General features: G+C 43.5%; 1 protein-coding gene across 1 annotated transcript in view; it reads left to right on the top strand.

Moving 5' to 3' along the window:
• HDAC2 (histone deacetylase 2) overlaps window positions 1–10,238 on the top strand; it is a 77,264-nt gene extending 67,026 nt beyond the window's left edge. Inside the window, exons 12-14 of the mRNA XM_073675875.1 lie at window positions 3,436–3,591; window positions 9,748–9,805; window positions 9,932–10,238. Of these exons, the coding sequence (XP_073531976.1) occupies window positions 3,436–3,591; window positions 9,748–9,805; window positions 9,932–9,962 (245 nt within the window). The 3' untranslated portion in view covers window positions 9,963–10,238. The remainder of the gene's footprint in view (window positions 1–3,435; window positions 3,592–9,747; window positions 9,806–9,931) is intronic.
• Window positions 10,239–24,553: the final 14,315 nt, after the last annotated feature.

Raw genomic sequence — 24,553 nt, 5'->3', positions numbered from 1 at the left:
GTCCGGACCCGGAAATTCCGTATGGAGTCTCTTCGCTCTGTCGTGGCGACCCTGTCGCAGTACGATTTCTTGGTGTCAATCGACATCCGCGACGCCTATTTGCATGTCCCTATCGGCAGGGCTCACCAGCGCTTCCTGCGTTTTGCCATAGGTCAGGCCCATTACCAGTTTGTGGCCCTACCATTCGGGTTGGCCTCGGCGCCCAGGGTTTTTACAAAGATTCTGGCGCCGCTCATGGCGCTCCTTCGAAGGCAAGGAGTTACGATTCTCCCCTACCTGGACGACCTGTTAATTGTGTCGCCCACAGCAGAGGAGGCGGTGACAGCTCGCGATCTCTCCCATCAGCACCTGGAGGACTTCGGGTGGCTGGTCAATTGGAAGAAGTCGTCATTGGAGCCGTCGCAGTCAATCCTTTTCTTGGGGATGCATTTCAACACGGTGCGGGCAGTGGTGTCCCTGCCTCCGGACAAACAAGCGAACCTTCGTCACCATGTCCAGGCTATGAGGTCGGCGATGGCGATGTCCCTTCGGAAGTGTATGCGCCTTCTGGGTCTGATGGTGGCGGCAATGGAAGCGGTATCGTTTGCACAATTTCATTCCCGGGGTCTCCAAGATCTTATTCTGACCCGTTGGGATCGATCGCCGGCTTCGCTGGATCGCTGTGTCGGTATCTCCTCAGGGTGCGAGAGTCTCTTGGATGGTGGTTACTTCCGGAGGTTTTATCCCTGGGGAAATCCTTCCTCCTCCCACGGTGGTCGGTCATTACAACCGATGCCAGCCTGACTGGCTGGGGGGGGGGGGTTTGGAACGATCTCTGGGTTCAGGGGGTCTGGTCGTCAGAGGAGTCGTCTCTGCCGATCAACATCCTGGAGTTGAGAGCAATATTTCTCTGCCTCCGACATTGGACGATCCCTTTGAGCGGTCTGCCGTTCCTGATTCAGACGGACAATGCGACAGCTGTCGCGTATATCAACCATCAGGGCGGGACGAGGAGTTCCTGACTCATGATGGAGGTCTCTCGGATCCTGGTATGGGCCGAGTCCAGGGTTCCAGCCATCTCCGCGATTCACATCCCAGGAGTTCTGAATATCACGGCGGACTTCCTCAGTCGCGAGCAGGTGGATCCCGGAGAATGGAGTCTTCATCCAGAAGTTTTTGCACTGCTGTGCTCCCGTTGGGGGACTCCCCAAGTGGACTTGATGGCATCCAGGCTGAACGCCAGGATTCCGACGTTCATGTCCAGGTACAGGGACCCGGAGGCTGTGGCGGTAGATGTTCTAGTGGCCCCGTGGGACCAGTTCGAGCTGATCTACGTGTTTCCACCGGTATCCTTACTTCCTCTGGTGATCCGGCGGATCAAACTCGAACGAATTTCAGCGATTTTGGTGGCGCCGGATTGGCCGCTGAGGGCGTGGTATTCAACGCTGGTGTCTCTTCTGGCGGCGCCTCCGTTTCCACTGCCTCTTCGCCCGGACCTGTTAACCCAAGGGCCCATTCGCCATCCGGACCTGAAGTCACTTCTTTTGACGGCGTGGCACTTGAGACCGAGATCTTGACCCGTCGTAGGTTTTCGGCCGAGGTCATTGCCACCTTGCGGGCGGCCAGAGGTCCAGCTATGACTAGGATTTATCACAGAACTTGGGAGGCCTTCTATTCATGGTGTTCTGGATCGTCAAGGAACCCGAGGGTTTTTTCCATTCCCAACTTCTTGGCTTTTCTGCAATGTGGTTTGGCCAAGGGTCTGTCGGTTGGTACCTTGCGGGGTTAGGTATCTGCAGTATCTGTGCTTTTTCGGAAGGCTATTGCCTCACGCAGGGATGTGCGTTCGTTTTTTCGCGGCGTTGCACGTCAGTTTCCGCCTCGGAGGGCGTTTGTGGCTCCTTTGGCGGCTCAATCTAGTCTTGGAGGCTTTTCAGCATGGGCCGTTTGAGCCTATGGATTCAGCTACGCTTTACTTGCTTTCTTGGAAGGTGGCCTTCCTGGTGGTGGTCACCTCTTTGAGAAGGGTTTCTGAGTTGGCAGCACTGTCTTGCTTGCCCCCTTTTCTGGAGTTCCACTCGGATCGCGTGGTGCTTCGTACCCGTTGCGATTTTCTGCCTAAAGTGGTGTCGCGTTTCCACGTCAATCAGGACATCGTGTTGCCTTCCCTCTGTCCGAAACCGAAGAGTCCAAAGGAGCGGGCCTTGCACTCGTTGGTTTTGGTGCGGGCATTGAAGTTCTATCTTACAATCACGCAAGGGTTTCGGAAGCCGGACTCTCTTTGTGATTCCTGCTGGTCGTCGGCGTGGTCAGCGGGCTTCCAAGGACACGTTCGGCTATCCTGGAGGCGTACCGGCTCAAGGGCGAGCCTTGTCCGGTTAAGTTTCAAGCTCATTCCACGAGACCTGTTGGTTCGTCGTGGGCTTTTCGTCAGGGGGCCTCGGCAGCGCAGCTCTGCCGGGCGGCCACCTGGCGCTCCGTTCACACTTTTACTAAATTTTATAAAGTGGACGTGAGTGCTTCCGCCGATGCGGCCTTTGAACGCAGGGTCCTGCAGGCGGCGGTGGTTTAGGTTATCTCTTTATCTCGTTTTCGGCGCTTGCTGCGCGCTTGCCTAAGTTGTTAGGGTGTTGGCGATTCTGCCACTGTTTCCCACCCTTGAGTTCTGGACTGCTTTGGGACGTCCCACTAGTAATGGATCTGTGTCTCCCTTCCTTCCCTTCTGCTGCTGAAAGACGGATTTTGGTAAGACCTTACCTGTAAAATGCTTTTCAGCGAAGGAAGGAAGGGAGACCCAGCACCCTCCCATGGCAGAAGTAATTATTGTTTTCCAGATGCGGCGCGACTCCTCTCTGATGGCGGTCATCTGGGCGGGGGTCGGCGCGCTAGGGCTCTGTTCCAGCATTGCCAGCTCATCGCAGTTGTCAGGTCCAGTGAGTAAGTGCCTGGGACTGTGTGTTCTTTCTGTTATATGCATAACCTGTTCTCTCGCATTTCTGAATTTTCAGAAGGGGTTGTGTTGTTCCGCTGGTGTTGTCTGCTCTTCCTTAGCTTGTGTACAGACTGAAGGACATGGGAGTAGAAGGAGCCTAAGCTGGAGGGGCCGGTCGTCACTTTTTCTAATCTGAGGTGAACTATCCTGTGGGCTCCGCCTACCCACTAGTAATGGATCTGTGTCTCCCTTCCTTCCTTCGCTGAAAAGGATTTTACAGGTAAGGTCTTACCAAAATCCGTCTGTCCTATTGATATCTGGAAAAAAATAAAAAGAAGTTTACTCTTAAAGCCGCTATAGACAATATTAGATGAGATTTCCAAAGGGGTGTCATGGACTGCCTTAGAGTCAAGTGAAATTTAGACTGAAAAACATTATTTGGCTATTCTAGAATTTCATGTGACAATTCTTCAGTTTCTTCTAGTCCTGTGATCTTCACATTTTTTTTCTCTGCGATTTTCTAGTACGAGCATCTGACAAACGGATAGCGTGTGAGGAGGAGTTTTCAGATTCTGAAGATGAAGGTGAAGGAGGGAGACGTAATGTAGCTGATCACAAAAAGGGACCCAAAAAAGCAAGACTTGAGGAAGACAAAAAGGAAGCTGATGATAAGAAATCAGGTAAGTATTTCAGTGATGCCCACTGCGTGCACAATTATTAGACAATTTGTATTGTTGATGATTACTTTTATTATTGAACAACTACAGTGCTGTCAGTCACTAAACCTATAATTAAGAAAGTATAAGTGAGGTTTTGTCTTAGGAGAATATCTGTGTGCAGAATTATTGGGAACTTTTATTATGCAACTAAATGAAAAACATAATTTTTCCCATCTCAATTGTTTATTTCCATCTGTTAAAGTGAGAATAATAACCAAACAACTCAAAATAGCCATCCTTCTTTTCAACAACAGTCATAAGCCATCCATCCATGGAGTTTGTCAGTTTCTTAATCTGTTGACAGTCAACTTTTTTGGCAGCACCAACCACAGCCTCCCAGATACTGTTTAGAGAGGAGTACGGTTTGCTGTCACCATGAATCTTTAGTTTAAGGGCTCATACCCATATGTGAGAAAAAAAACAGTCTGATTTCTGGACCGAAAAAACGGACAAGTGTCATGCGATTTTCATAAGAGGATAATGCGATTTTTCACACCTAGCATCCGTATGCAATGTGTTTTTTTTCTCTGCAACTATTATTCTTCAATCATTTACAGAACCATATAAAGAGTTCTATGCTACAGAATGGTAATGTATCCGTAAAAATCGGATGCCATACTCATGGTACGTGAGCCGTCCGTTCTTTTTTCTCACACCCATTGACTTGCATTGGCGAATCTCGTCATATATACGCGGCAATACGCCGCATGCTGGGATTTTTTTCTCTGTCCGATTTCAGCTGCGAAAAAAATCGCAGATGAGCTGTAACTCATAGATTAACATTGGTCAGAGTGCAATCCGATTTTTTTATCAGATTGCTCTTGTTTATTTTTCTTTCAAATGAGTATGAGCCCTAAGAAGGACCCTCAAGTTCTCGATAAGGTTTAGGTCATGTGAGGAAGGGGACATGTCACTCGTTCATCTGTAAGACCTTTACTGGCAGCCAAGCAGTGGAGGACACTTTCCATAAAAAGTCACTCTCTTCTCACCGGTCCATAAAACCTTTGAAAAATCTGTCTTCAAATATTTCTTGGCCCAGTCTTGACGTTTCACCTTTTGAGCCTTGTTCAGTGGTGGCCAGGTTTCACCCTTCCTTGCTATGGCCATGTTTCTGAGCACTGAACACCTGGTACTTCTGGGCCCTCCAGGGAGGTTGCAGTGTTGGAATATGACAGCACTGGAGGATAATGGCTTCCTGGTCGCTTCACATTCGACTCTTAGGCTAAGTGCCCACAAGCAGAAATGCTTTTCTGCATCTCCCTGGCAGGAAAAATGCATGCGGATTTTACATGCGTTTTTCCTGCCAGGTAGAAGCGTTTGTGAAGCGTCTTTGCATGCATTTCCGCATGCGGGTTATCAAGCGCTTTTCCAAGCGATTTTAGCATCACTTGGAAAGTGCTTGACAACTTGGTCACACTATACAAGTCCATGCAACTGGCATGGATTTATAAAGTGTGACCAAGTTAATAGTTAAAAAAAAGAATAAAAATGTGAAAAAAAAAACAACATTCTACTTACCTTCCGATGGCCCCCGGTCTCCTCAGCGATGCTTCCTGGCTCCTCTGCGGTTCGCGATGGTGTAAAAGGACCTTCCATGACGTCATTTAGTCATGTGACAGGTCACGCAACCGCCGAGGTCAGCAGTCGTGTGACCTGTCACATGACTAAATGATGTCATGGAAGGTCCTTTTACACCATCGTGAACCGCCGGGGAGCCAGGACGCACCATAGAGGAGACCGGGGGCCATCGTAAGGTGAGTATAATGTTTTTTTTTTAAAATTTTAATTCTTTTTTAACTACAGGTACTATGGTACCCGGGTATGGAGGAGAGTCTCCAGACCCGGGTACCATGTGTACATGTACTCATGCGGATATTATGCGATTCAATGCAAGTCAATAGCCGCAATTTTGCCGCATTTCCGCAAAATTAATGGACACGCTGCGTATTTTTCCGCAATGATAATGCGCAGCAGAAATTTCCGCAGCATGTGCAGAGCACATGCGGATTATCATTGGGGACCATGGGGCTAGTATTACCAAGCGTTTTTTAAGCGTTTTCGCTGCGGAAATTCTGAAAAACTTGAAAAACGCATAGTGGGCACACAGCCTTACACAAATACACATCACCTTACAAAAAAAGGTCAGAATTCTGTTTAACCGCAAAAAAAAATGTATATACAGTACAGGGCAAAAGTTTGGACACACCTCTTTTAAAGATTTTTCTGTATTTTCATGACTATGAAAATTGTACATTCACACTGAAGGCATCAAAACTATGAATTAACACATGTGGAATTATATACTTAACAAAAAAGTGTGAAACAACTGAAAATATGTCTTATATTCTAGGTTCTTCAAAGTAGCCACCTTTTGCTTTGATGACTGCTTTGCACACTCTTGGCATTCTCTTGATGAGCTTCAAGTGGTAGTCACCGAAAATGGTCTTCCAACAATCTTGAAGGAGTTCCCAGAGATGCTTAGCACTTGTTGGCCCTTTTGCCTTCACTCTGCGGTCCAGCTCACCCCAAACCATCTCGATTGGGTTCAGGTCTGGTGACTGTGGAGGCCAGGTCATCTGGCGTAGCACCCCATCACTCTCCTTCTTGGTCAAATAGCCCTTACACAGGCTGGAGGTGTGTTTGGGGTCATTGTCCTGTTGAAAAATAAATGATGGTCCAACTAAACGCAAACTGGATGAAATAGCATGCTGCTGCAAGATGCTGTGGTAGCCATGCTGGTTCAGTATGCCTTCAATTTTGAATAAATCCCCAACAGTGTCACCAGCAAAGCACCCCCACACCATCACACCTCCTCCTCCATGCTTCACGGTGGGAACCAGGCATGTAGAGTCCATCCGTTCACCTTTTCTGCGTCGCACAAAGACACGGTGGTTGGAACCAAAGATCTCAAATTTGGACTCATCTGACCAAAGCACAGATATCCACTGGTCTAATGTCCATTCCTTGTGTTCTTTAGCCCAGACAAGTCTCTTCTGCTTGTTGCCTGTCCTTAGCAGTGGTTTCCTAGCAGCTATTTTACCATGAAGGCCTGCTGCACAAAGTCTCCTCTTAACAGTTGTTGTAGAGATGTGTCTGCTGCTAGAACTCTGTGTGGCATTGACCTGGTCTCTAATCTGAGCTGCTGTTAACCTGCGATTTTTGAGGCTGGTGACTTGGATAAACTTATCCTCAGAAGCAGAGGTGACTCTTGGTCTTCCTTTCCTGGGGTGGTCCTCATGTGAGCTAGTTTCTTTGTAGCACTTGATGGTTTTTGCAACTGCACTTGGGGACACTTTCAAAGTTTGCCCAATTTTTCGGACTGACTGACCTTCATTTCTTAAAGTAATGATGGCCACTCGTTTTTCTTTACTTAGCTGCTTTTTTCTTGCCATAATACAAATTCTAACAGTCTATTCAGTAGGACTATCAGCTGTGTATCCACCAGACTTCTGCACAATACAACTGATGGTCCCAACCCCATTTATAAGGCAAGAAATCCCACTTATTAAACCTGACAGGGCACACCTGTGAAGTGAAAACCATTTCCGGTGACTACCTCTTGAAGCTCATCAAGAGAATGCCAAGAGTGTGCAAAGCAGTCATCAAAGCAAAAGGTGGCTGAGAAGGTGTGTCCAAACTTTTGGTCTGTACTGTATATATAACCCTGTGTGCACATGGAGTATTTGGAGTTGAAACTGAGCGCAAACTCTAGAGCTATGTGCACATGGCGTTTTTTAGATTCAAGCGCAGCCACTAAAGTTTTCCCAGGAGGAGACACTGCAGCAAAATACCGGCGGTCATATTCCCGAGGCGGCTTCACCCTTGTTCTTGCGGCCAGCAGAGGCTGCCTGAAGAATGACCATGTCTCTTAACCGCTCCAGGTTTTCCAAACCCTGAAGTGGTTAAAAGAAGTGACATAAGATGGGACATGCACCACAATGTTATTTTGACACTTAATCTTATGGGGCGCTTTTGCAGCACATGCATTCCAGGCAGAAACTGTCTGAAAAAGGCATTGTGTGCACACACCCTAAATGTTTTTCCAAATCTGAAAAATCTTCTTAAACTTTAAGTTTCTACTTGGAAAACTCAGCAAAAAGCCTCCTTGTGCGCTTAGCCTACATTTGGAATCTTGTTATTGACCTAATGTCATGTTGCCAGGTTATTTTAACATACCATGAACACTGTAAAAACTAAACCTGAAACAACAATGGTGGGAATTTAAGGTTTTTCTTACCTATTCACCTCACTTGAAATGTCTTTTTCTAGTTATGTTAATGGAAAAAATGGAAAAGTTCTAGCTCATGGAAGGAGGGGAGGGAAAAAACAAAAACGTAAAAATTAAAAAATTGGCAGGGCCTTAAGGGGATTTTCTGGTTTCAAAAAACCTCTGCAGAAAAAAAACAAAAAAACAACTTTGTGACTTACTGGCCCTATCTGTTATTGTCTGCAGCACTGACATCACATCATCGGAGCTCAGCGGAAGGTCTACACCGGACCCGGGGAGAGTGTTTTAGCAAAAAACAAGCTGTGCTTTACACCAACTGCAGCAGAGGGACGGGGTTTTCCAAAAGGGGTTAAATTGATTAATAAGAAAACAGGTCTTTAATCCCGGACATTCACATCCTTGTCATTTACACTGTACAAATATTGACTATTCTTTTTGGCAAACTTATGGCAGCCTGACTCCTATAGTGGAGGAGATGTAAGATCCAAGTGATGGCAGCGGTGGGGTTTTTGGCTGCCATCTTTGTTTATAGTGCAGATTAAATAGACTACATGCAGTAATTTCTCCCTCTGTGGATACAGATTAGGACTTTTTGACCAAACCATTTCAGAATTGGACATTTCCAGAATAATGGGCTAAATTGAAACTACAAATTAAAAGCAAAAAACAGTTTGAGAGGTTTTTTTTTTCAGTAATGTCCTGTGACATTCTTTCTTCTTACATGGAAGACCACGTCTGCTCCTCTAACCTCGGCGATCAACTGTTATTACCAGGGAGTTCCATGACTTTCTAGCCTTTTCCCATGCAGGCTGTGAGAACAGTATGTCTATTCTGGCCCATGGGGGCAGCAAGCAAGTGGGCTCTTTCTATCATGACAGTGAACTGATAGAGGTACCGACATCATCTGGCTATGGTATGAATATAAACCAGAGGTGTCCTACTCAAACGCACAGATGGCCAAAATAAAAAACTTGGACAAAGTCACTGGCCAGCCAGTATATAGAATATTGGCTTACATAGTCCTCCATACAGAATATTGGCTTACATAATCCTCCATACAGATTAATAGCCCCACATAGTCCTCCATACAGTATAATGGGCCCCACATAGCCCTCCATACAGTATTATGGGCCCCACATAGTCCCCCATACAGTATAATGGGCCCCACATAGTCCCCCATACAGTATAATGGGCCCCACATAGTCCCCCATACAGTATAATGGGCCCCACATAGTCCCCCATACAGTATAATGGGCCCCACATAGTCCTCCATACAGTATAATGGGCCCCCACATAGTCCTCCATACAGTATAATGGGCCCCCACATAGTCCTCCATACAGTATAATGGGCCTCCACATAGTCCTCCATACAGTATAATGGGCCTCCACATAGTCCTCCATACAGTATAATGGGCCTCCACATAGTCCTCCATACAGAATAATGGTTCCCACATAGCCCTCCATACAGTATAATGGGCCCCACATAGTCCTCCATACAGTATAATGGGCCCCACATAGTCCCCCATACAGTATAATGGGCCCCACATAGTCCCCCATACAGTATAATGGGCCCCACATAGTCCTCCATACAGAATAATGGGCCCCCACATAGTCCTCCATACAGTATAATGGGACCCCACTTAGTCCTCCATACAGTATAATGGGCCCCCACATAGTCCTCCATACAGTATAATGGGCCCCACATAGTCCTCCATACAGTATAATGGACCCACATAGTCCTCCATACAGTATAATTGGCCCCACATAGTCCCCCACATAGCCAAATATAATCACCCTGCGGGCCAGAGTTTGACATGTATGATCTAAACCATGCAGTGTCCATATTCTATTTAGTTTGCATTGATATTATTTTCTATATGATTTAACAGATGTAAAGGAAGAAGATAAGTCAAAGGAGAATGCTGTGGAGAAAATGGACACCAAAGGGTAACTTTTTTTTGCTCCCGTTAGTAATCTGGCCATTACCTACTGTATGGCATTTTAGTCCTTTGACAATAATTTAGAACTTTTTTAGTGTTAATTGTTCACTTTTTCCCCCTCCCTTTTAAACAGTGTCAAGTCAGAACAGCAAAGTAATCCCTGAGATGAAGCGGATTTTTGAATACTGTCTAAAGATGGAAGTAGAGTATGCCTCATCCCCGACCTTCTTACAAGAGACTTCTGAATCTATCCCCTTAGCACTTGGCATGGACCGTATTTATTGTAAAACGGTATCGTTTTCCTGGCAGGTCGTATTGAGTTTTCTAATTATGGAGCAACATTTCTTATCTTTGCCATGCTTTATGTAATAGTATTTAAGATGAATGTGTTATGTTTCATGTCTTAAACTGATCTATTAAAATGCCTTTTTTTGCCTTTATTAACTGTGGCTTTTTTTTTTTCTTTATCGAGGCAGGGTTCAGATGGCTGTGTTAAAAAATGTTGAGGTCCTGTGTAGCTCCGTCTGCTTGTCACCCCTGTTCTCTGGAATGCGGCATGCTGCCGTTTTTATCACGCAGAGCATCAGTCTGTGTGGGAAAAACACCCATGTGCATTAAAGAAACTGGGTGCTGTCAGTGTGTGGGATATTGGCGCACATGGACCAAAAACACGCTAGTCTGAACGAGGCCTGCCTTTGATGGTATCCAGATAAGCATGGTTTTATACCTTATCCGCAAATTCAATGTGTAGTTGTGACAAACTGGTGACAGGTCTTCATGGGTTGCACATGGTACAACTTTTTAGTGCACATTAAAAGGAATCCACTATTTTTCACTTTTATTAATGTCTACATTTGCTAGCATGGTTTGTGCTACGTTTTATTATTTTATGAATCCATTAAATTACAGCACTATTGCTTTTAAACAGGATCTGTCACCAGACCAAAAGTGGCCAGTGTTTGCTGTTATTTTATCCCCGTATTACGCTTTTCGTATTTTGTAAATATGCCTTACGGTACCAAAGATATTGGGCCTTTCTATATAGCACATCTTTTTATGGCCTTTTTCAAGGGCAGGCGTTGCTCACAGGGTAATAATGCAGAGCATTAGCAGAGCAGAGTCTTCTTTTTTTTTTCTTTGAGTACAGCATCACATAGGCAGCCACAACTAGTGCCAATTGGGCCTGCTATTTTAACACTGGGATTATCCTCTTCTGTATGACATCCAAGTGCAGTCCAATTTCTGCAGCCTCACAGAATGGAGAAGATAGACACATTTTTTCCCCAATCTTCTCCTTATCTGAGCGAATCAGATCTCACTATGATCACACTCAGATCAATCTCTGATCAGAGTGTGATTTGCGTAATCAGCCTGATTCTCTCTGATGAGAGAATATACTGCCGTGTGAGCCTAGCCTTACACTGACAGGCGGCCTGTTAGACTGTACGTATGGCAGGGCCTAACAGGACACCGTACCTGGCAGACCTGGAAGTCTTTGTTTGACCTCCGATGCCATGTGAATCATCAGCACCATGCGATTGTGGTTCAAAGGTTACAATGGGGTTAAAGAGGGAACCACTTCTCTCTCTCAACCATCTAGATGTAGTGGTTGCTATTGGCTGCAGCATCTACAGGGTTAATCAGCCATGATTGGTGCTGCTGGCAAATAGTTCAAACAGTGATCATGCCTGGCACGGCTCCTGTGTTCGTACAATCACCATGATCTGGTACGTGGATTTGCGGGAATACCTTCCCAAACTGGACATTCTTGTACGTCCTATGTCGGGAATAGGTTATGGTTAAAAATCCTTTTTAACTATTGTCATATGAAGCTCTGGCCAATTCATCAAAGTGTTTACACCAGTTTTCTGGCCTAAAACACTTTGCACAAATTTTTTTCCAACTTTTCTTTGTGAAGTTACGCAAAAATGTTGATACTTTTGGCGTTTTCATGCCACTCCTGGCCAGCTCCAGCAAGGTGGACGGTACAAGGTGGGTTAGTGCCTGGCCGTTGAATTAATCAAAAGCTATACCATTACTTACACCAGAAATGTTACTCCAGTCCCTGAAAGCAGTGTCATTTCTGTCGAGGAACACAGAAGTACCCGCCTCCGAGAAGATGCACCAAATTCATTAAATAGCGGGTGCCTCTTAATAAATTTGGCGCATCTCACTCAATCTCATCCCTTCATTAAGACTAGCGTGTGCATGAAGTTATTATGAATCTGCCCCATAAGCTATTTTGTGACCAGCAACTCTCATATGAGAAATAGAAATAAATAAGTGATAATGCCGCATGATACAGCGCAATACAATTTTATGTTTCTGAAAACAAACACCTTTTTTATCCATTCTTGCAATAATTGTTACCCAAATTTTTGAGAACACATTATAACCCCCCTTGCAACCACTAGGTGGCAGTTGTGGTATAGGGCCAGATAGTGAAGTTAGTGTTCTGGTTTTACAGATCAACACAACTGCAAGCGTACATTATGACAACTCATTTATGAAAATTCTTTTTAAGGGTGCACCAACAGCAGAGTGTTCAATCCGGGGGGGGGGGTGTATATGTATGTACAGTATGTATGTGTGTAAATGTATATATTTGTGTATGTATACTGTGTGTGTAATATATATATGTGTGTGTATGAATATATATGCATACACTGTGGTGTGTATATGTGTGCATTTTAAATAATAATATATACACAAATACTGTGTATGTATATTTTTATATACACTACCGTTCAAAAGTTTGGGGTCATCCAGACAATTTTGTGTTTTCCATGGAAACTCATACTTTTATTTATCAAATGAGTTGCAAAATGATTAGAAAATATAGTCCAGACATTGACAAGGTTAGAAATAATGATTTTTATTAGAAAGAATAATTTTCTCCTTCTAACTTTCGTCAAAGAATGCTCCCTTTGCAGCAATTACAGCATTGCAGACCTTTGGCATTCTAGCTGATAATTTGCTGAGGTATCTTGAGAAATTTAACCCCATGCTTCCTGAAGCCCCTCCACAAGTTGGATTGGCTTGATGGGCACTTTTTGATACCATACGGTCAAGCTGCTCCCACAACAGCTCAATGGGGTTGAGATCTGGTGACTGCGCCGGCCACTCCATTACAGATAGAATACCAGCTGCCTGCTTCTTCCCTACATAGTTCATGCATAATTTGGAGGTGTGCTTTGGGCCATTGTCCTGTTGTAGGATGAAATTGGCTCCAATCAAGCGCTGTCCACAGGGTATGGCATGGCGTTGCAAAATGGAGAGAGAGCCTTCCTTATTCAAAATCCCATTTACCTTGTACAAATCTCCCACTTTACCAGCACGAAAGCAACCCCAGACCATCACATTACCTCCACCATGCTTGACAGATGGCGTCAGGCACTCTTCCAGCATGTTTTCAGTTGTTATGCGTCTCACAAATGTTCTTCTGTGTGATCCAAACACCTCAAACTTTGATTTGTCTGTCCATAAAACTTTTTTCCAATCTTCCTCTGTCCAATGTCTGTGTTCTTTTGCCCATATTAATCTTTTCCTTTTATTAGCCAGTCTCAGATATGGCTTTTTCTTTGTCACTTTGCCCAAAAGGCCAGCATCCTGGAGTCGCCTCTTCACTGTAGATGTTGACACTGGCGTTTTGCGTGTACTATTTAATGAAGCTGCCAGTTGAGGAGCTGTGAGGCGTCGATTTCTCAAACTAGAGACTCTAATGTACTTCTCTTGTTACTCAGTTGTGCAGTGGGGCCTCCCACGTCTCTTTCTACTCTGGTTAGAGCCTGTTTGTGCTCTCCTCTGAAGGGAGTAGAACACACCGTTGTAGGAAATGTTCAGTTTCTTGGCAATTTCTCTCATGGAATAGCCTTCATTTCTAAGAACAAGAATAGCCTGTCAAGTTTCACATGAAAGTTCTCTTTTTCTGGCCATTTTGAGAGTTTCATAGAACAAACAAATGTAATGCTCCAGATTCTCAACTAGCTCAAAGGAAGGTCAATTTTATAGCTTCTCAAATCAGCCAAACAGTTTTCAGCTGGGCTAACATCCTTGTGCAAGGATTTTCTAGGGTTTTCTAAACATCCATTAGCCTTCTTACACAGTTAGCAAACACCATGTGCCATTAAAACACTGGAGTGGTGGTTGTTGGAAATGGGCCTCTATACACCTATGTAGATATTGCAATAAAAACAAGACGTTTGCAGCTATAATAATCATTTACCACATTAACAATGTATAGAGTGTATTTCTGATTCATTTAATATTAGCTTCAAAAAAATGTGCTTTTCTTTCAAAAATAATTAAATTTCTAAGTGACCCCAAACTTTTGAACGGTAGTGTGTGTATATATAATATATACGTGTGTGTGTGTGTGTGTGTGTGTGTGTGTGTATATATATATATATAGATAGATAGATAGATATAGACATACACACATAGATAGATAGATATAGATATAGACATACACAGATAGATAGATGGATATATATATAGACATACACACATATATATATATATATATATATAGATCTATATATAGACATACACACATATATATATATATATATATATAGATCTATATATAGACATACACACATATATATATATATATATAGATCTATATATAGACATACACATATATATATATATATATATATATATATATATATATATATATATATATATATATATATATATATATATATATATATATATATATATATCATATAATATGTATGTATGTATCAAAACCATTCAACCCCCTCAATTGTTTGCAATAAATGAATGAAGCAAGAACAATGTAAATATGTCAACATGACTTTATGGAAACTTGTGACCCCTTTATGACAAACTTCTTTAGTATTTCTTGTCTTACATTTTTGGCTCTTGACAACCCAAGAACATTAATGAACTGGTGGGTTGCTGATATATATAATGGGTCTTGTTTGATAGGTTTATTAGCAAATTTACAAACTTTCTGCTGTTTGCAATAAAACCAAATTTGCAATGGGAATAAGTCATTTTGATGACAACTCTGAGCAGCTTTTACATGCAGTATCATTGTCATATGTGTACAATGAAAAGCAGTGGAACAAATATGTACGTTGCTTAGACTTGAACGCTCAGGGTTTTTCTTTTTTTTGCCAAGAAAGAATATGTGAACACGTGACAGAAGATGGGGTCGAGGTGCTGAGGACGCTTCAGTACTCTTTTTTCAAGTAACTGCTGTAGAAAGCTTTTACCCCCCTTACAAGGTACTGTAGCTGTTTTATATTGCCCATCTTAACCTTTCCACTTCCGGTTGTGCTGGTCCCAGGTAGATAACATGGGTAACACTGGATCGCTCCTATACCACCCTTATCCTGTCTGCTGTAATACTGCATGTTTAGAGCACTAAACTAGAACACAACATGATCTTTGGTTGCTAATTATGTTATTTTTTTTCTTCTCATCAGGGCTTTAATCCAGTTAAAAGATTGTACTTAGAGTTGATCTCATCACAAATAATCTCCTTAATAGTTGATCTATCAGTCGGATACAGCACAACATAATCTTCTTAACCTTGCTTTGACTTGCACCTTTTCCTCCAAAGGATAAATGTATAAAGCATATTTAACACCTTCAAATTGAGTGAACATAAATTGGGGTTGCCTAATGTGTAGGTTATTTATTGCCATATTAAATTTTCCTTAACTATAAGATGCTGGAGAATAGTTGTAAGCCAATTATAACTAATTCTACAAAATGATGCAATTCATGTAAAAACAATGCAGGCCATACTGTACAAAAATCAAATGCTTTAAATATGTAGAAAGATATAAGTAGAGCAAGTATTCCATATTCTCTGGATGATTATATAAGAATTAGATTTAGGGACAACTGTTGGTTTATTCTTCGAGAGAACCTGTCACCAAACCGCGCCAACGTGAATCAGAGCCTGGCTGCACAATGTAGTATTTCAGAGAAAATATACTTCAACAATCCATCCAGGGACCATAGCCGGAGACCAGACTATTCCTGTTTGTGTAGTATGAATCAATTGAAAGATTCCCTTCAGTATTCTCCCAGACCCCCACTATGTAGCTAACAAGAATGGCTAAATACTTGGTAAAATTATTGATCACTTAAAGGGGTTGTCCAGCTTCAGGCTACCAGTCTGCAGTCACTCTGTGACCGCAGGCTAGTGAATTCTCACAGCACAGGCACTGCGCTCTGAGGATTCTCCGGCGTCGGTCGCATGATCGGTAACGATGTGATTTGCATACATGCGGTCATATGCCATCTAGACTTCTGTGGCCTCGCTCAATGCAAGTGTATTGAGTGAAGTCGGACACGTCTAGTTGTAATGTGGCCGGAAATGTGCAAATCACATACTTGTGTTCATATGACGGGCTGCTCCCGGCAGAGGTGAATCCTCACAGCATGCAGTGCAGACCTCCGCATTAATGACATTTATCATCTATCCACATATGTCTAATCAGTGGGGGTACCGCTGCTGGTATGACCTTTAATGGAGTAAGGGTGCTACAATACCACGCCTTTCCATTGCATATCTTCTGATTGTAGGAGTCTTAGTCCCCCAGCAATCGGATATTTATCACCTAACCTGTGGATACACGAGAAGTGTCATTTGTAGTTAAATAATGGAAAAATGTGTTGGGGACATGATTTTATGGCACCTGCGAATAAGTATTATAGGTTCTCCTGCTAGCCTCAACTTCTTTCATCAGACTACATAGAATGTTAGTTGTGGGAAAATGCCCTTCAAAGGAATACTGTAGTGTTCAATACTAATGAACTATGTAATGCGCAGTGCAGAAAGTGTGGGTTTGGCCGACAGTCTGTGTATGGCGGTGCCCGCCAACTGATGTCCAGGAGAGATGCCATGCATGTTAGAATTCGAACTAACGATCGCGTTGTTCTCCAAGAGATAAGACATCGGCTGCCGCTGCATTTCAATTTTCACTTTTTTTTCCCTCATTCTTCATGCTACAAGCCAACAGAATTTGCCTGATTCACCAAGAACGGCTTGTTCATGCTGGTCTTGATGAGATGTGCTAGTCAGACGCTCATGATGAGATGGGACGAGCGGCATACACTTCTGAGTGTACCTTGCCACAAATCGCACTCCAGTCCCCTACTAGAGTAGGATTTGTGTCAGGAACTGTTTTTTTTGAGGAGCAGCGGTTACTGTGCCCGTCTCGCCCCTGTTCTGTCAAATTTCCTGGATCTTGCTGGAACTAGCATGAGAACACCAAAAGTTGCAAAATTTTAGTGCAATTTCAGTTGCGCCAAAATTATGCAACTTTTCAAAGCTTTTAACGCCAGAATTCTGGTGTAAAAGCATTGATGAATTGGGCTCATTATTTCTTTAAGAAAAAAATCTAACCTCAGTGTCTGTCAAAGAAAGTGTGCATGTTACAAGCTACTGGATTCAGTTTTTGCATTTCTTGTTCAGTCTTTTTTGGGAAAAGGAGAATAAGTGTGTTCAGTAAAAAACACCAAAGCAAATCAATAAAAATCCAGACGTTTAACCCCTTAAGAACGGAGCCAATTATGTCCTTAATGACCAAACCAATTTTTACAATTCTGACCACTGTCACTTTATGAGGTAATTACTCTGGAACGCTTCAACGGATCCCCCTGATTCTGAGATTGTTTTTTCGTGACATATTGTACTTCATGATTGTGGTAAAATTTCTTCGATATCACTTGCGTTTATTTGTGAAAAAAACGGAAATTTGACGAAAATTTAACAATTTTCAAACTTTGAATTTTTCTGCCCTTAAATCAGAGAGATATGTCACACAAAAGAGTTAATAACATTTCCCACATGTCTACTTTACATCAGCACAATTTTGGAACCAAAGATTTTTTGTTAGGAAGCTATAAGGGTTAAAAGTTGACCAGCGATTTCTCATTTTTTCAACAAAATTTACAAAACCATTTTTTTAGGGACCACATCACATTTGAAGTCACTTTGAGGGGCCTTTATGACAGAAAATACCGAAAAAGTGACACCATTCTAAAAACTGCACCCCTCAAGTTGTTCAAAACCACATTCAAGAAGTTTATTAACCCTTCAGGTGTTTCACAGAAACTGAAGCAACGTGGAAGGGAAAAATGAACATTTAACTTTTTTTCACACCAATTTTTCTTCAGGCCCCAAATTTTGAATTTTCTCAAGGGTAACCAGAGAAAACTGGTCCCAATTTTTGTTGTGCAATTTCTCTTGAGCACGCCGATGCCCCATATGTGGGGGAAATCCACTGTTTGGGCGCACGGCAGGGCTCAGAAGGGAAGGAGCGCCATTTCACTTTTTGAATATAAAATTTGCTTCAATAATTAGCGGACGCCATGTCGCGTTTAGGGAGCCCCTGATGTGCCTAAACAGTGGAAACCCCCCACAAGTGACCCCATTTTGAAAACTACACCACTCAAGGATTTTATCAAGGGGTATAGTGAACATTTTGAAACCAGAGACACAGAATTTGATAACATTAGGTCATCATATTGAATAAGTTGTCATTAATGTTGAGTGCAAGTGCTCGATACTTGAGTTTGCATCGGGTACTCAGGTATGCAAGTATCGCGGGTGCTCAAGTGACATGCTCGAGTCCCCGCCCGCATGTTTCACGGTTGTTAGACATCCAAAAAAAACATGCGGGGATCGCTCATGCATGGCAGGCAAGGTTTTTTTGGCTGCATAACAACCGTGAAACATGCGGGGCGAGGACTCGAGCATGTCACTCGAGCACCCGCGATACTTGGTGCATACCTGAGTACCCGATGCAAACTCAAGTAGCGAGCACTTGTGCTCAACACTAGTCGCCATATTGTCATAATTTTTTTTCTTTACTTTTGAAAAAATCCCAACCCCGAAACAACCCTAACAAAAAATATATATTTTTTATTTTATAATTTGTATATACCTAAGGGGGGACAAGAGGGGTTTGATTTATTATTTTTTTTATTTTGATCACTGTGCAAGGGTTTATCACAGTGATCAAAATGAACCAATAGGGAAAATTCCCTGTTGTTGCCAGTCATCGGCCGCCAGATCTCGGCTGGCACACTGCGCATGTGCCCGCCATTTTTTTTCTCTAACTAGATGCTGGAGCGCCAGGAGAAGATCTGGGGGGTGATCAGAGGACGGCGGAGATACTGGGGATCTTGGGGGGCTTAATTTCTCTCTGCTCTGACATGTACAGTACAGACCAAAAGTTTGGACACACCTTCTCATTTAAAGATTTTTCTGTATTTTCATGACTGAAAATTGTACATTCACACCAAAGGCATCAAAACTATGAATGAACATATGTTGAATTATATACTTAACAAAAAAGTGTGAAACAACTGAAAATGTCTTATATTCTAGGTTCTTCAAAGTAGCCACCTTTTGCTTTGATGACTGCTTTACACATTCTTGGCATTCTCTTGATGAGCTTCAAGAGGTAGTCACCGAAAATGGTTTTCACGTCACAGGTGTGCCCTGTCAGGTTTAATAAGTGGGAAAGTAAAGAAAAACGAGTGGCCATCATTACTTTGAGAAATGAAGGTCAGTCAGTGCGAAAAATTAGGAAAACTTTGAAAGTGTCCCCAAGTGCCGTTGCAAAAACCATCAAGCTCTACAAAGAAACTGGCTCACATGAGGACCGCCCCAGGAAAGGAAGACCAAGAGTCACCTCTGCTTCTGAGGATAAGTTTATCCGAGTCACCAGCCTCAGAAATCGCAGGTTAACAGCAGCTCAGATTAGAGACCAGGTCAATGCCACACAGAGCTCTAGCAGGAGACACATCTCTACAACAACTGTTAAGAGGAGACTTTGTGCAGCAGGCCTTCATGGTAAAATAGCTGCTAGGAAACCACTGCTAAGGACAGGCAACAAGCAGAAGAGACTTGTGTGGGCTAAAGAACACAAGGAATGGACATTAGACCAGTGGAAATCTGGTCTGATGAGTCCAAATTTGAAATCTTTGGTTCCAACCACCGTGTCTTTGTGCGACGCAGAAAAGGTGAACGGATGGACTCTACATGCCTGATTCCCACCGTGAAGCATGGAGGAGGAGGTGTGATGGTGTGGGGGTGCTTTGCTGGTGACACTGTTGGGGATTTATTCAAAATTGAAGGCATACTGAACCAGCATGGCTACCACAGCATCTTGCAGCCGCATGCTATTCCATCCGGTTTGCTTTTAGTTGGACCATCATTTATTTTTCAACAGGGCAATGACTCCAAACACACCTCCAGCCTGTGTAAGGGCTATTTGACCAAGAAGGAGAGTGATGGGGTGCTACGCCAGATGACCTGGCCTCCACAGTCACCAGACCTGAACCCAATCGAGATGGTTTGGGGTGAGCTGGACCGCAGAGTGAAGGCAAAAGGGCCAACAAGTGCTAAGCATCTCTGGGAACTCCTTCAAGATTGTTGGAAGACCATTTCCAGTGACCACCTCTTGAAGCTCATCAAGAAAATGCCAAGAGTGTGCAAAGCAGTCATGAAAGCAAAAGGTGGCTACTTTGAAGAACCTAGAATATAAGACATATTTTCAGTTGTTTCACACTTTTTTTGTTAAGTACAGTACAGACCAAAAGTTTGGACACACCTTCTCATTTAAAGATTTTTCTGTATTTTCATGACTATGAAAATTGTACATTCACACTGAAGGCATCAAAACTATGAATTACCACATGTGGAATTATATAGTTAACAAAAAAGTGTGAAACAACTGAAAATATGTCTTGTATTCTAGGTTCTTCAAAGTAGCCACCTTTTGCTTTCATTTCTTAAAGTAATGATGGCCACTCGTTTTTCTTTACTTAGCTGCTTTTTTCTTGCCATAATACAAATTCTAACAGTCTATTCAGTAGGACTTTCAGCTGTGTATCCACCAGACTTCTGCACAACACAACTTATGGTCCCAACCCCATTTGTAAGGCAAGAAATCCCACTTATTAAACCTGACAGGGCACACCTGTGAAGTGAAAACCATTTCCAGTGACTACCTCTTGAAGCTCATCAAGAGAATGCCAAGAGTGTGCAAAGCAGTCATCAAAGCAAAAGGTGGCTACTTTGAAGAACCTAGAATATAAGGCATATTTTCAGTTGTTTCACACTTTTTTGTTAAGTATATAATTCCACATGTGTTAATTCATAGTTTTGATGCCTTCAGTGTGAATGTACAATTTTCATGGTCATAAAAATACAGAAAAATCTTTAAATGAGAAGGTGTGTCCAAACTTTTGGTCTGTACTGTATATCATGTCAGGAGACAGAAATGATTGTAAACCGCGGGCACACTTTTTTTTTTTAATATTCAGTGAATAACGGTGATCGCATGGCAGGGGACCGTAAAAACCAGTCCTGATCATATTCTCCAGGGTCTCAGCTACCCCTGGTAACTGAGACCTCGGAGAATTTCCGACTGTGGGGGGCTCTACAGCCTTATTCCTCAGCGACACATTTTCACGGCGCTGAGGAATAAGTACCCTTAACTGCCTCTGTAAAAATACGCTATGGAGGTCGTTAATGAGTTTAACTATGATTGTCTACTACACAAAGTGTGTGTTGCAAACTACTATTTTTTGCACAAGTTTTAGTAGTCCAATTTCACTTCCATACAATGAACACCACTATTGCGACCTGTTGCTACTGCTGCATTTCTGGATATCTACCATATGTATCATTTATTTCTACATTTTCAACCCCATTTCCAAAAAAAAGAAAGACAAAAGTTAAGGAAGAGCTCCTATCAAAGTTTGATCCTCTTAATCTATTGCAATCATATTATATGGCACTTTGTACTTACAATTGCTCATTTTGTCTTTCTGTCCAGTTAATTCTTTTCTCTGTTCTGTCTAGAAACAGGAAGTCTCTTTTCCCTGCAGGAGTCATCCCAAATTCAACTCCTAAGGCTGGGGTCACACAAGCGTGTGTTCTCTTATGGGAGAGAATTGGGGCAAATATGCAAATGACACTTGGCTCAAACTCTGTCCTAATTTGAGATGCATGTCAGTGCTCTGTGCTCCTATCCTCTTTCATAAGAGAATTGCAGCACAGGTGTGGAGGAGACGGAGAAAGTAATTTCTCCATCTCTTCCATTGTCAGCATCTGCGGTAATCTGACTGCACTTGCATGACATCTGAGTGCAGGCCAATGTTTCACTTGCACCCTTAGACTTGTATGGGTGAGTGCAATCCGATTTACTTATGCACTCTCCGCATGCCGCAAAGAATTAACTTGGTAGAAGAGCAAAATGAGCAATTGTAAGAACACAGTGCTATATAACAGGGTTCCCCAACTCCAGTCCTCAAGGCCCACCATCAGGTCATGTTTTCAGGATTTCCTTAGTATTACACAGGTGATAATTGCATCACCTGCACAGGCAATAATTCCATCACCTGTGCAATACTAAGGAAATCCTGAAAACATGACCTGTTGGTGGGCCTTGAGGACTGGAGTTGGGGAACCCTGCTATATAATATGATGACTGCAATATATTAGGAGGATAAAAATTTTGATGGGAGTGCTTCTTTAATTATAATGTATGGTTAAAAAGAAATGGCAATAGACAGTATAGTGTAAACAAAAAACAACTGAACTTCAGCATCTGGCAATAAGAAGATCCACAAGCATCAGCCTTCTGGGCTATAGTACTGCCAAACACAATTCACAATCGGCCTCCTTTATCTCCTGCACCAGAGCGCACCACTAGGTCTGGTTCCATCGCCAGGCTACGTTTATCCTCAATGGACATGATCCCAAAAACAACAGGACAGAAGGTTGAACCTCTTTCCATGCCCGTAGTCTTTTTGATGCTTTTCTGCACCTATCACAACTGCAACTGTGCATTGCTATAAGCCACAATGCCCGGAACATTGAGGCTGCACTACACAGTTACATATATAGAAAAAAGGCTTAGGTCCATCAATTTATACATTTTGTCACTAAATCTATAATATAACCGGGGATGTGTCCTCCTTTCTGAAGTCTCTATAGAATGAACAAGAGCACTGCGTCTGCGCATTTCGGCCAGAGACCGAAGGACTCATTCAGACCGGGAGGAGGACGAGGCTGCAGGAGGAGTGTGGCTGACTGCATACCGCAGTCTCTGACGAGGCTGGAGGAGGAGTGCGGCGCCGCAGCCAGCACCTGCGCGTAGCGCGATCTCTGTTGTGCCATTTTGTTGAAGACAAATTCGCACAGTGTCTTCAACAAAATGGTGCCGGATAGCGAGGTATGCGCAGGTGCTGATTTCTGTGCAATTTTATTTAAGTATTTAACGCAGACGACATGCTGCAGGTGAGCCGGGGAAAGGTGAGTAGGAGTGTTTGTGAATGGATGGAGCAGCAGCGCAGGCTGGATGGGGAAGCATATACCAGGCAATAGCTTTGTCAGGGGTGATGGCGACAGCGGTATGCGCACACAATAAGTCCAGCTCCATTTTTACTCACGTATTGTACTACAACACCAACATAGCAGTGTGCACCCGCCACCCATCGATATTATCCCTATGGCCAGCACTTGCGCACTTCTATGTTAACGTAGTATTGTCAGGGTAAGAAAGAATATATATTTTCTCTACTTTTATACTTTTATACGCTTTTCTTATGTACTAACCACCATTTTGTGTCTTATAACAATAAGCTTTCCTTGCTACGTGTTACTTAGATCGAAATTTATGCTAAGATGGCGCCGGTATCAGCCAGCACCTGTTTCAGAGAAATGAAACCGAATCATCAACTGACGGTTATCTGCCCAGAGACTGAGTTAAGGAGACGTGGACCAATCAGGAGTGGCCGGATACCAGACATTTATGGCTTACCCCGCCCCGAACAACCCCTTTCCCCTCCCCATTATGTAGTGTATTTAAGTTTGTGCATGCGGAAATAAAAGGAGAACATTGGTGAGATCGTGGCTTGCCAGTAGCCTACTGAGCATGCTCTGAGTTTGAACCAGCTTGTTGTCTGACTCTTTCTTTGAATGGTTGACCCATGCTCATAGCCTTAATTTGGAGTGACTGGAGGACGAGTGGAATGTCGCTACGACCCCGACAAATGGCGCCCAACGTGGGGCGTGGCTAGCGGTACGCCGCCCTCCCGGACCCATATTGTTGACTTCCCTGGTGGTGACCGCGGTGGCTGAATTTGAGGCCTGATCAACCTCCATCGAACACGGTAAGTCGAGATATATTTTATATGTCTCACTTGCCTGTGTGTCAGCCGCAGCGGTTCCTGTGGGGTTGTCAGGTTGGATCTGGGTGGGTGACCGGTCGAGTGGTGAGACCTCAGGCGTCGCGCGCCACGTCCTGAACCAGCAACTGTGAGACCGAGTGACGTCGCATGCCTGCGCGTGCTCGTGTGCACACCACCTCCTCCTCCCCCGGTCACTGTACTTTTCTTAGATAGTTGCCTCCCGTGACTGATAGTCGATTCCAAGCCATCCCTAAATTGAGGTGTAAGGGAGAAAGAATCTGTGACGAATTGAGGAGTGCTCTTCGTCTACCACAGAGACTGCTGTAAAGTCAAGGTTAGGGAAGGGGATAGATTGAGGTGTCTCTCTATCTCACCAGTGTATTGAGGTGTGCTCTACACTGACGGGTGGCGACCTGTAGTCAGGGTGCCGTGGTGAGTCGCACTGTAAAGTCGCCATTCAAGGTTAGGGAAGGGGATAGATTGAGGTGTCTCTCTGTCTCACCAGTGTATTGAGGTGTGCTCTACACTGACCTGTGGCGACCTGTGGACTGCACCA

The sequence above is a fragment of the Phyllobates terribilis genome, unplaced genomic scaffold (assembly GCF_046119375.1).
Source record: "Phyllobates terribilis strain yellow unplaced genomic scaffold, ASM4611937v1 Scaffold_3__8_contigs__length_932513732, whole genome shotgun sequence".
Lineage (NCBI taxonomy): Eukaryota > Metazoa > Chordata > Amphibia > Anura > Dendrobatidae > Phyllobates > Phyllobates terribilis.
Note: the sequence above shows the minus strand (reverse complement) of the source record. Positions and strands in the feature narration are given on the sequence as shown.